This window comes from Harpegnathos saltator, unplaced genomic scaffold (genome assembly GCF_003227715.2).
Source record: "Harpegnathos saltator strain DR-91 unplaced genomic scaffold, Hsal_v8.6 scaffold434, whole genome shotgun sequence".
Taxonomy (NCBI): domain Eukaryota; kingdom Metazoa; phylum Arthropoda; class Insecta; order Hymenoptera; family Formicidae; genus Harpegnathos; species Harpegnathos saltator.
The window spans coordinates 175,163-188,696 of NW_020230244.1; the positions used below are offsets into that span (position 1 = coordinate 175,163).

The 13,534-nt window shown below is 55.3% G+C and overlaps 1 protein-coding gene across 1 annotated transcript in view; it reads right to left on the reverse strand.

Moving 5' to 3' along the window:
- Positions 1-13,534, reverse strand: part of LOC112589227 (uncharacterized) — a 41,330-nt gene that overhangs the window by 22,465 nt on the left and 5,331 nt on the right. Inside the window, exons 2-3 of the mRNA XM_025301624.1 lie at positions 902-976; positions 689-735 (exon numbers count right to left, since the gene is read on the reverse strand). Coding sequence (XP_025157409.1) covers positions 689-735; positions 902-976 — 122 coding nt within the window. The remainder of the gene's footprint in view (positions 1-688; positions 736-901; positions 977-13,534) is intronic.

Below are 13,534 nucleotides of genomic sequence, written 5' to 3' on the forward strand. Positions count from 1 at the left end.
TGGGGGCTGGGGAGAGCAGAGGGACCGCGGGGGGGGGGGGAGTAAATGAGATTTAATGAGGCAGTGACAGACTCGCGCGGTCGAGCGCTGATTTTTGCCGGGCATTATCTGCTGCCTGATGCGTGCAAGATGTCAGGAAACGTCCTCAGAACTCGCTCAGGAAGTATTTTAGTCGCGCCAGTGGCCGTGCGTCTTATAATCCGGTCACGTAGATCCATTTAGCGCACGAATAAATTGCCGCAGCGCATGTGCTGCGAGCTAGACAGTCGCGTCGTCGATATGCTGATTCTGTCTCGCGATTATTTTATCGCGAGAGAAATTACAGCCGCACGAGCAAAAGGAGCGACTGCGCGGGCACGCTGGCGGTACGGAAAACTAATACTCGATACGACACGACGGCGTATTAGCGACCATTAATATTTATCACGGCATGCTCATGACTCTGCAGTAATCGTATTTTGCAATATACACGTATTTTCCGTAACGCATGCCAATAGCCCGCCCACGCAATGTGAGTCGTTTCCTTCCTTCCCCCTCCCTACGAAAAATGCGTATTTTCGCGAAGTCCTCTGCTGGCCGGAGCCAACGCGGAGGAGAGGCCGATTACGCCTCGCTCAACGGTCAGGTATTCATAAAAAACACGCAAGAGCCCATCACCAGAAATGTTTGTACCATTTATCTCACTCACCGATCAGCCCGGAACTCGGGACCGGCCGCGTTTTCTGCCATCCGCGTCTGTAACAAAAAATGGAATTTTACCGGCTGGAGGCACGGACGGACGAGCGCTAGCGCGAATGGGGTTAGCCATTTGCGATCGTGACTCGAATTATTTGGACGACTTTGTACCACCTTTCGATCGCGAAGGGTTAAGTGGGAAAGTACAGGGGATCTGCGAACTCACCTTCGAGCCGGTCCCGCTCGGGCCTGAACCGGATCCTTCAGTGCCGCGTCCGTCAGAATCGCATCTTTGCCGGATCTGAAACAAAAAAAAGTAATTTCCCTAATTAACCGCAATAGTAGAGAGATTATTCGGTCCACATGAAGAGTGAGGATGCACAAATTTCCACTGAATATCTTTCTCACCCCAAATTTAATAATAAACGGATTTCAATTAGAGTCGAAGATACAAAACACAGCAAATATCAGGATCCTTTAAATCGCGTTCGCGATTTATCGACTGCATCCTAGACAGCACATCCTGCTCGCATAAATGCAGAATATAAAAAGCAGCAGCGAACACTGCCAAAAATATCGGACGCAAAAATATCAGCCGCACGAAACTGACAAATCCTCACCCCGACGATCTACCTCGTCGTTCTCTCTAAGGAGAAATCGCCATTTCAATTTCCTCAAACGAATCGTCCGAGTGGTGCGACGACGCCAGACCACCCGTCGTAAAAGCCGATTAATTCGCGAGGACGCTTTTTAAGACGATCACATGTGTTTGTACTAGTTTACAAACCAGTTTAAATAACCAACGTCAATGAAAGCGTTATAGAATCCACCAGCGTCGCGACATCCGGCCCGGGAATATATTTCGAGGCGTCGGTGCGACGACGACTCGCCCCTCGTTTCTCTCAAGCGCCGCTTCTCACGCGCATCCTTGCGCGTCGCGCTCGTCCTCGGGCCGGCACGCATCAGCGCACGCCGCGGCTATATCGTACGGGGCGTATCACTCTCGACGCGGATCTGCATTGCAAAATTCGAGCGAGCCGCGTGTATCTCTGAAGCTCGTTCTACATTAGTCGCAAGACACAGAACGCAAGTCGCAAGTCGTAGAAATCCACCAATCATAGTCGTATGTTAAGAGAATATTCGACTGTGATTGGTGGATTCCTACAACTTGCGACTTGCGTTCTGTGTCCTTGCGACTAATGTAGGACGGGCTTCAGAGTCCTCCCTGGCATCCGAATCGACGGCGCTATCGGTCGCGAATGCGCCGGCCAGCCAGGCTCCAATGAGATAGCACGTAGGATTTAACGGAGCACGACGCGGGCACGCTGCATACCGCACCGCGTTGAAACGCGTCATTCCGCGGCCGGATGTTTCCGCCGCGAATAAAACGACGCGGACCACGGCGCCGCTGCCACCGTCGTCTTCGTCGCGAGAGCGCGCGCGCGCGCGCGAGAAAGAGAGAGAAAGAGAGAGAGAGAGAGAGAGAGAGAGAGAGAGAGAGAGAGAGAGAGAGAGAGAGAGAGAGAGAGAGTGAGTGAGAGACGAAGGCCGGTATTCTCTGAAGGCCCGCGAGCTCTGGCGCCGGCTAGCTGCTCGATAACCGTCGCGGGAAAAAATCGCCGGTATTAGCGCTATTACCCCCGCGGGAGTCACGTGCGCGCTCGCGCGAGCAGGCAAATCCGCAATTGAAATTCCACTTGGAATTCGTTATTGTCACGCGGGATAACGAGAGCGCGCGAGAGCGACGAGGGCCTACCGACACTCTCTCTCGCACCTCGCTGCACCCTCACGCAACCGTGACAAGTGTACTTTTTCGATTAATTAGGGGGCGAGTCGCGCGGACGATGCTTCTGGTGCTCGATGAGACCTGACTAATGAACTCGAACTTCTGCCGCTGATTGGAGAACGGATGAATAATCCTTTTCCATTCGAGGGTAAAGGGGGGAGGGGTGGTGGATCGAACGAGATACAAATCACACCGCTCGTGCGACTGTTCCCGCGGATTAATGCATATTAACAACCTCTATTACCAGCCGGACGATAGTTTGAGCACTTTTACGTCATTGCGCACGGCGAATGATGAAAAAGTGAGTCTCCGGCGCGATCGTGTAAGGTATCTGTCAATGAGCGCGCGGGGCCGGGAGAGGAGGAGGGAAGCGCGGAAAATAGAAACGCGCGAGCGAGCGAACGAACATGCCGTGAAGTGAAGACCGACTGATTTATACGTTATACGAGGATATCGCTCGCGAACACCGCGAAGAATATAATCAGCCGGGGCGGGCCGTAATTTCGCGACGCGTGTTAACGATACTAATGTGGCCATGCGTTACGCGCTCGCCCGTAACGGATCCATCCATCTAAGCTAATTAAAACGGATCCGCGAGCAATCGTATCTAATTATAAAACAGAATCCCGGGGTCGCGCGCCCGCTCGCGCGCATACAGGAGTGCTTTGCGCGGAATATGTGCGTGCGTGCGTGCGTGCGTGCGTGCATGCGTGCATGCTACCAGCTCGTAGCAACGTCGTTTCCGCCCCCGCCCATGTTCGTTCCCACCGCCAGCCGGGCGCAGTGACAACTTGCCGCGATGTCGCGCGGACGTTACCAGACGCGGGCACGCACACGCACGCACGCACGCACGCACGCACGCACGCACGCACGCACGCACGCACGTGGCTCACGTGCGCTCGCATAGCGCGCGCGCGTGAAGTAGCCAGTGGGTTGCAACTGCGGCCAATGCGCACGAACGTAAATCATAATGCATAACCGTTCCTAAGGCTCAGACTCCACCTCGGCGATGCGCGCGCGCGCGCGCGCGCGTACACGCGCACACGCACCGCGCCCCTTTACCATTATCGCATTTACCTACGCGTCACGTGGCCGCGTGTATGCGTATATACTTAATATATTTTCCGTCGTGCTTTAATAATCCGCATCGGAACACCGCCACCGCGGGCATCGCGCGACGTCAGGGACCGATGAATTATGAAATCGAACCTCGGCGTATCGCGCGCGCCGAGAGGGAGCACCGTCGCAATTTCCGAGCGGCGCGTGTGCGCAGATGGACGAGGGTGATCCGTTTTCCCGGGGAAATTACGGGTGCGGCCGCTTCCGCGATTCCGAGGAAGCGATGCCTCGCGCCGCTCGCGGGCGCGAGATCATACCGGAAGATCGCGCGATTCCTCATCCCCACCGAGGGTCGCCGTCTGCCGTCTACACGGTGCACCGCAACGCGCAACTGCCCTCGCGCGCGCGAGAATATTTTCGCCGGAGTGATCTCGACGTGAATTACGATAGCGCAATGATACGGTCAACTGTCGGGTCGTATAAACGCGGCGGCTCGCCTGCCCACCCGCCTGAGCGGGTGATTAACGTCGCGCGGTAACGAGCGCATTTCCTCTATGCGACGCTTTCATTCGCGCAGCATCGATCGCACAAGCGGTCGCCTCTAAGAGTAATAAACTTTTACAGCCCGTTGTGTTAATTAGCCGCATTATATCCCTGATAACGTGAAATTTATCGGCGGAGTCGTTGCGATCGAGATGCCGACGAGGGAGAGAGGGAGAGAGGGAGAGGGGGAGAGAGAGAGAGAGAGAGAGAGAGAGAGAGAGAGAGAGAGAGAGAGAGAGAGAGGAGAGAGCGAGAAAAAAGGAAGAGACTCATCGGACGAAGGGATGCGACTGCGTGTGGAACGGCGTTATATCAGGGCCCGAAATAATTTACCGCTGATCCGACAAGAATTATTGCGCTCGATATAAGTAGCATTTATCGGTGTAAGAGCCGGGGATAATGTTCTACGTGGTAATTTAGTGTATATTAACGCGTCGGGATAGCGGACAGGCGGGATTTTACGGAATATTTAATTTAATAATCCGACGCCCCCCCCCCCTTCCTCCCATCACGCTATTTGCTGCAGTATGCGTGTTCGTCCTAGCCAGCCGTGAGCACGGCTTTATCGCTGTCGCGAGGTCGATTGTAACGACCGACGTGTGTCCGCGAATTAATCGGGCCGCCGCACCGGACGGAATTTCGCCCGCGGTCTCGCGACCGAATCGCCGTGGACGAATCGCGACGGCGCGGCGGTTACTTTGGTAAATCTGAAACGCGATCGAAAAGAAGGTCCGACAGGCAAGAAGGAGCGGGCAGGCAGGAGCCGGCAGGAGGCGAAGGGGAGCGGGAGAGGAGCGCGCATGCAACTGGTAACGATAAATTATACCTAGAGCTCTGCGTCTCCCGCCTCCCTCTCCCAGAGACGTACAGCTCGGCGTTTCGTGCGTAACTCGACGAAAGACGCTGAAAAGCCCGCAGCGTGTAGGATACGCGGAGCATCGTCGATTTATGATATCCGCAATTCAGTCGCGTTCGATCGAAGGCTGAGCATGAAACGTCCGAACGTAGCCGAGTGCTCGCGAATATACGCACACACACACACACACACACACACACACACACACATATACATACACGCGCATACACAAATGCACACGAACGAGTCGACGGTGAACGAGCGTGAATTTTTAGCAAAAGTCTCCTCTTCCATCTGAGATAGCGACACACGCGCTGTGGGTGTGCGAGCACGCGATACTCGCACACGCACACCTCGCGGGTACGAGAGGAAAAGAGAGAGAGAGAGAGAGAGAGAGAGAGAGAGAGAGAGAGAGATGAAACGGAGTGAGAGAAAGATAAAGAAGAGCGGGAGGGCGAGGGGGGCGTGGAAAGGCCAGAAACCGCTTGGAATCTCGAGGCGGGACACACGGACGGTGCATGGTATTTTTAGGCATTAAAATCGCTCCATAAATTAAATCCGCAAAAGGACGAAGCGACCCGCCGGAATGGGACGGCACACCGGTGAACCGTTTCGGGGCCTTCTTGAGTTTCTCCGCATCGCCGTGTAGTCGCGCGGGAGATAAGGCCATAACATGACCTGACTTAACGCATCGTTCTGGAAGGAGGCTTGCGAAAAGGGGGCCTTGACAAATTTCGAATAATTTCGACGGCCGGCCAAAATCGACAACGTCCAGTGTCGAGATATTTGCTCGAACTGCGTACCGAGTGTGCGCGCGCGCGCGCGCACATTCATGCAATTGTTCGCGCAGATATCTCGAGCGCAGATATCTCGGCGTTGCTTCGGGGAACATTGCCGCGGGAGACACGGAGAGTCTTTGTTGCAAAGTATACGCGCGAATAATATGTGTATCGACGGCGACTATCGGTGTCCTCGCGGATAGGGGATACAGGAACGAGATCGTTCCGAGTCGGACAATGCGGACGCGGCGAACAGCACCGTCGTCGTCGTCGTCGCCACAGCAGCAATCGTCGTCTTCTCCTTTCAGCATGGGGGAGTCATCGCGTGATAAAATAACGCGCCGTAAATTCCGAGCGGCACAGTCGGATTAACGTGAAAAGTGTGCGGAAGAGAGCGGCCGGTCAGCGAAAGGTCAGACTTCCGTTTCCAAAACTCGGCGCGAATCGGCCGAGTAGGCGACGTGTACGCACGAAAGTGTGCGGCGGATGAAATATTCTCATAAGTTAAACCGAATTAGCCGAGCGCGCCGTGCAACGGAAGGCCAGGCGACCAATAAAATTAAAATTTTTATTGCAGTCTCCTTCTGCTATTTTTGCCGACGACGTCGCTGTTCGCGTGTCCTCAAAACACCGCGACGCGACGTCCAACCGCGACGAGCCCCTAGAGAGAAAGGGATTGTGCTAGGCTCTCGTCGGCTCCCGTCGACGTTGGACGGATGTGCCGCGCGACGCCGTCGCCAAGGTCGCAGCAGCCCCGCGTTTGCAAGAATGTTCGCCGAAAAGTCTTTTCACATTTGTTTTTGCTGGCTGTTTTGCCACACGGTGCCGATACTGCGACTTGTGGCCGTAGAGTCTCGTCCGTCGATTCGAAAGCGCGAATAAATTTACGAAGCGGGTTATGCAACAGCGCGTTATTTGTCGCCGATTGGCGGACTGAATCGTAGATTCAGCGTTGTCCGCCAGTAATTATCGCCATCGCGTGATTTACGGCGGACACTTTTATTCGCGCTGCGGCGATTTAGCGAGACCGCGACGATTTAGCGAGATACGAATGCAGGCGCGACAGAGTTTCACAATTTAAATGACGCCCCGCGAGAAACTTTTCAGCCGTCTTTTATGATCTTTGTCACGTAATGACTTGACTTATTTTAATATTTCTCCATAAATAAGCCACACCCGAAAATAAATATCCATAAACATGAAACGCTTATTTCCTTTTTGCGAATGTTATTCTTGGAACGTAAAACTAAGTCACGTGATTAATCTCGAATTCTGACTGTCTCGAATAAAAGGAGAAGACGAAACCTACAAAGATGCACGATCTTATCAGCGCGCGATAGACTGACAGAGAGAGAGAGAGAGAGAGAGAGAGAGAGAGAGAGAGAGAGAGAGAGAGAGAGAGAGGGAGAGGAGGGGAGAGGCAAAATTATCCTCTCTTTCACGGACACTCAATCTACAACGCCGTCCGCTTTTTCCAATCCGCGGGATTGTAATTACGCGAATGCGATCAATCATGCGTCCGATAATTGATACAAATGGCGGCAGCGTGGAGCCCGCGGGCTCGCGATTACTTTCTTAATCGTCCGCGCTGCGCTTTCCGTACGCGAATGCCAAATTAACGACTCCCGTGCTTAATTAACGGCGATACGCTTTCCGCGGTGCGCGCCGCGAGTGCTCGCCCGAGGCGGCGCGGCGCGGCGCGGCGTGGCGCGGCGCGGCGCGGTTCCGTTCGCTGACCGTTAGTGGGATCATCCGGACGGAAGCAACGGGGAGCGACCATTGCGCAGTCACCCCGTGCCACGACTCGTGCTCTACCGTGCCGTGGCGTGGCGTGGTGTGGCGTACCGTACGGTACGGTACGGTACGGTATGCAAACGGTACAGAGAGACGAGCAACGGGCGATGCAACGGGGCGGACCACCAACAATACGAACTTCGTCCGGTCTGAGAGTACAAGCAGTGTCCAGTTCTCACCAGCGACCGGGTAGTGGGTTGTCTTTCGCGCTCGCTCTCTCTCTCTCTCTCTCTCTCTCTCCCGTACGCGACGACGTGCGTGTGTGTACGCAGGTGAAGCTACGTGTGTATATCACAGGTGTGTGAGTCGCGAGCCTCGCTCTCCTCTTTAGCCCTTCGGGGCCGCGCGCACTGGCGCGCCGCTCAATGCCGACCCGGAGGAGAATGAAGGATGAGGAGAGCGCGAAGGAAGAGGGAACCGAAGTCGGCCCTCGTAAGACACGTGAAACTGACCAATAGATCCGGTTTAGCGAGTTTCCGGATTCCATGGGTCATCGGGTGGAGAGGGTCCCTCGTTCGCAACGAGCGAGCGGTACCCCGTCGCCCCTCTATGGGCCCTCCCTGTCCACGCCCGGGGAGAGTACGGAAGGTCCGGTCTGCAACCCTTAGCCACTGTTCGTCCTGTAGCGCGAGCGCACTGTCCATCCGCATACATTGCCGCGAAATCCGGTTTTCGACAATACCTGATGCGCCGCCGGCCTCGTGCGCTCGCGCGCACCGCTCGCGGTGCCCCCTGATCGCGGGTCATGCCCGGGTCCCGAGTGGCCGAGGAAGGAAGAGGGGAGTGCAACCTGCTGCGGAGTAGCTAGGTGTGAGACCGAGTGGAGGCGAAAGAGAGCGAAGCGACAGGATGAAACACGGCGCGATGTCTTTATCGCCGAGGTCGCTGCGAGCTTCTAACGAGGCACCTCGCCTCGTTTCTTCCTTCGAAATCCTTCTTTCGGCCGCGCGAGCGCGACAGGTGCTCGATACAACGAAACAACGGTTGTATCGGAGTCGCGGAGCAACTGATGAACGTTTCGATGGAACGAATCAACAGCACGTCGGCGGAGACAAAATCGCCCCAAGTTCCGTACGCCGCGCCGTCGAGAGAGTTTCGCGCAGCCGACCCGGCCGAATAAAATCGCGCCGACGACGACGTCCGTCCTGTCCGTCGTCGTGCACGCCGGCCTCCCCTTTCTCCGAGTCGCGCGACGCGCGATGACCATCCGCATACATTATCGCCGTCCATCGAAATCCGGTTTTCGACAATACGCGGTGATACGCGAATGCCGGGGGTTCCGTCGTCGGGTTACCCTCCCGGCGAGCGGAGAGAGAGAGAGAGAGAGAGAGAGAGAGAGAGAGAGAGAGAGAGAGAGGGGGGGAGAAAAGGCAGAGGAGCCGCGCAACCTACGACGACGGTGCGACGGAGGTTCGTGAGAGACCACGAGACGTGGGATACACGTGGTGGTGCGCGAGGGACAGTGACCACGGTCGTGATGGTGCTGACGGTACGCAGATTTCCTTTGGGGATGACCATCGATGACCAGGGGTTGCGCGAGCGCGCGACTTCATTCTCTCCTTTCTGTTTTTTTTTCTTTTTCTCAATTCTTTATTTCCTCCGCTGTCGCCACCGGTCCGGTGGGAACGAAAACCTGATCGGGGGAGTCTTCGTCCACTACCGCGACCGTCCTGCACCACGTCCTGGACGTCGCGAGAGGAGCGAGGGAAAGAAAAGGAGATAGCGATGGAGTGAGAGTAAAAGAGAAAGAGAGGAAACGACGAGAGACCGGGGGATCCGACAGAGAAGACAGGCGTAAACCGTTTGAACTCATCAACCCCGCGCGTGGACATTTACGCGCGACGCAAGAGAGAAAGAGAGAGAGAGAGAGAGAGAGAGAGAGAGAGGGAGAGAAAGAGAGCGATTTTTAGCGGCCAGTAAGATCGTTGCCGCTGTCGTACGTTGCTCGCTCGGGTCATGGGAAAACCGGGCTAACCGGACATTGGTCACGAACGGAACCGTGCTTCCTTTGATAAGTCGCGACACGCGGTGCGTGTCACGAAGTGCGAGAGCGCGATGGTCCTTGTAGTCGTGGCGCTGTGACCGTTTGTCTCTCGGCCCCCCGAATCAATCGTCGTGAGGAGCGCGTCGCGCGCTAAACGCGCCGAGAAAGGGGCGGAAAAGAAAAATCGCACGCGCGTCAGTTACGGGCGGGATTCGGCTCGTGTGCCGCCTGTTAGACGGTTAGGCGGTTGGACATTCGCCTCTAACCGCCAACGTCACCGTCGCTCTAACGTCTCCTGCGACCGAGATCTGCTCGGTATCGCATTAACAGTCGCGGCCCTAACGGACACGCGGGTCAATTGCCGCGGTGACGAGAGAACGGTGAGAGCCTTCCCGTCGGCGTTGATCGGAGTTCGACCGGAGCTCCGAACAACCCTAATGTCGTCTCGAGACTTTCGCTCCGATCGTCGAGGCTGCACCGCGCATGTCATGAGAGAGAGAGAGAGAGAGAGAAAGACTACTGTCGTACCCTTCCGATATTTGTTTTTACAACAACCACGATATGACTCAGGTTCTACGATCGAGCAGATAGGGATCCGTCGGAGCGCCGTTGCGGAATAATTGCGGCACGGTGTTGCGCAACGGACTGACACGTGAAATGCGTCCGGCCGATATCGATTTGCTGGAATATGTCAAACCGTCGTCTTTTTTTCTCCCCTCTTCACCGCGAGCCAGCGAGCGCCGCGCAGCGCGTATATACGTACACACCGCGAAGTGGATTAATGGACGAAGCGTATAAGCGCAAAACGCTTTGGGAATTGTTCGGGAGATTGATCCTTGAAGCGAGAGCGCAAGTAAGGCACGCTGAAGAAACCGATCGAGGAAATTGACTTCTTTTTCTACGCTCCGCTAGGTAAGAGGCGGTAAAAGCGCCGCGGTAGCCAAATGGAATCTAACGTATTGCGTAAGAGCCGACACCGCCGGCCGCCGGCCGCCATTTGGCAAAAAGGAACAACTCGCGCACGCGCGCGCGCGCGGATATGCCGCGTGATAATGAGCGCTAACGCGCGAGATAACACAAGCCCGCTGATGTCTACATTATTAATCATCAATAATCATAATATCCCGGCTCTCCTCGGTAGCTGACATGCCGGTCGCGCTATTACCTGAAATAAGACGAAACAATATACTCCCCGCGATTCGCGAGAGACGTTTCGTTGAAATATTGACACAGGCCAACGGGAGCGCGGCTCGCGAACGCGCGCAACCGACCGACCGACTCGACGCGGCTTAACGTGCTAATTAACTCGCGCGGAATTGAAAGCCGACAGCCGTCATACAGCCGAAGATCGTACGGGGCGGCGCATTGACGAGGGTTAAGAACGTTATCGTGGAAAATTATACGTCAAAATGGCCGTGCGCCACTGTCCTCTCTCCCCGCGCTGCGGCAGATAACCGCAATAAACTCGTCGCGCGTCGATGGGTGGTACACTCTCGGCGCGTCAGTGAGATTTCCGCGGGACAGACTAATTCTCGGCGTGTACGTAGAGCCGGCGCGGCGTCGCAACGCACGCGAGCCGACGCACTTGTCGGTGATTATCATGGAGAAAAAGCGGAAAAAAGAGAAGCGCCTTTTCCAGAAATCGCGCGACGGCGATGCCGACATAATCCGACACGCATATCGCGGCCGCCCGCTCGCTTCTTTGCGCGAGCGCGAGCGCTGAGCGTTTCGTGACTTTTCAGTCTCTGGCGAGTTGCACGATCACGCCGAGGAAACTACACGACACGTACAGTCGGCCCGAAGATAGTCGACCCGTCTGCTACGTGTCGACCTATTCGATCACAAACGATCGACATTTATCATTCCTCGCCTCACGAGCTGCCCGCCGCGTGTTTCGCGTCGAGTCGCGATTAAGCGCTGCGTGCGATCGGCGCGCGAGTCGCAGTCGCAGCCGTCGCAGGTGCCGCAGGAGAACCGGAGAGGAGGATGAATGCAAGAATAATTCAACGCCGTCTGAGAGACGGAGCCGCGACGTGGTGAACGACATCGAGTAGCGCGAGTTCGCGCGGCTAAAATTAACTCGGTACTTTCGACACGCGAGCGTGAGCCCAGCTTTCGGCGGAGCGAGCGATAAGACGCGGCCGGTGAATACACACAAGGCGGAAAGGATGCTCGAGGATGCCCTCGCGGACGCGCAACGTCGCGCACAATTAAATTATTAATTAGCGACTAGTTCCAAGCAGGTTCGAGGAGATGTACCGCGCGATAAGTCAATGTTTTTCCTCGAGATGCGCGCGGGGTCACCGACCAACGAGACCATTGACCATTGACCATCGCGCAGGCCTCTGAGGCATTAACGACCGCGTGTCGAGTGCCGTGGCCGGCACTCTGTGTATGCGTGTTTGTGCGAGTACGCTTAGAAACATTATTCTATCGCGGCTTAGAGCCGCTATTATGCGCGTCATTGGCGCGACGCAAGAAATTCCCTGAGCGTCAGTGGGCAATTATGGATTCCACGGGATTGTCGAACTATCGGCAGCTCCGATATATACCGTAATACGGCGATTACCGCCCGTTTACGCACTCTCGCGCGAGATCCTTTCTCCGCGTGCGCAACGCGCACAATCGTCCTCGAGCGTTAATCACACATAGTCGATAGTCCGGTTCGGTTCGGCTTGCGCCCCTTTGTCCGCGTCGCCAATAAGCGATCGTTCCCCTTAATGCTTCAATTTACCGGCGATTTTCCGCCCCGACTGCCGCGCTTATCGTCGTCGTAATATATATCATTGGCTCGCGACTTTCTCTCTCTCTCTCTATCTCTCTCTCTCTTCCTCTATTATTCTTTCTTTCTCTCTTTCTCTCTTCCTCCCTCCTTTTCTTTATCGGCGCGTTTTCCCTAACGATCGATTAATAATAGATAACACGTGGCGTTCCAGTTTCGCGCTGGCAGGTCTCCCGATAAACTGCACCCTTTCTCGTGTCCCGAATCGCGCTAATTAGCGTATCGCAGAAGTTATCGAAAAACCTTGAGCGCTGCCCAAGATAGCGTCCGTTCCCTCGGCCTATTTGCGAAAGCTAATGAACCGCGCCCGATATCGCAATCGAGGTGAACCGAGAGACTACGAGCGAGCGAGCGATCGAACGAGACAAAAATAAGGATCGCGGCCTCTCTGATGGACCTTTTGTGTATTGGCCACGGATTCATTGCGCGACGATCGATAATATGTATCCCTTGCATCACTTTAAATTGATTATATATTAACGAAACTTCCCTCTCCTTCTCTCTCTCTCTCTCTCTCTCTCTCTCTCTCTCTCTCTCTCTCTCTCACTCTCTCTCTCACTCTCTCTTTCTATCCATCTCTCTTCCTTTCTATCTGGCTGGCTATCGTGTCTTTAATATATCGCGCAATTTCTGTAATTTGCATCCACGATAATCTCCAAGTTCCCCCTCTCCACCCACCCCCCCGGCAATTCCTCCCCATTTATATCTCTGTCGAATGCACGCGCGTCGAGAATTATGCGCGGCCTCGGCGGTATGACAGGCGAAATTACATAAATTTTCAACTTTCTAGAGCTGCGGCACGTGCACAACGGACAACGCGTATAATCCTCCCCTCCCTCCCGCCGTACCCCCCAAATTACAATCGTGCAATATTTTCTATTCCGTTGTACGCACGGTACAACGCGCGTGTGGCGCAATGCGCGCGCCGGACGAAAAATCTCAATGCACCGAGATATATGCCGGTAATAGTAATAGCAGTAATAATACCAACACAAAGACGTCTTCAATTATTTTGTTCCAGCAGCAGCAGCAGCAGCAGCAGCAGCAGCAGCAGCAGCAGCAGCAGCAGCAGCAGCAGCAGCCGGAGATTACGGATAATGTGTGCGGCGGATCGCGGCGGTGGCGCGGCGCAAGAAAACGCCGGTAAATCCGAGCGATGGCAGGCGACGTTGTAAGGCAGAAAGCCGGCTCTCTTTCGCTCGTTCGCTCTCCGTACGCTCTTCGGCACCGCGCACCGACAGCCCAATTTCAGTCGCGTCACGCGCGCATCGCCTCT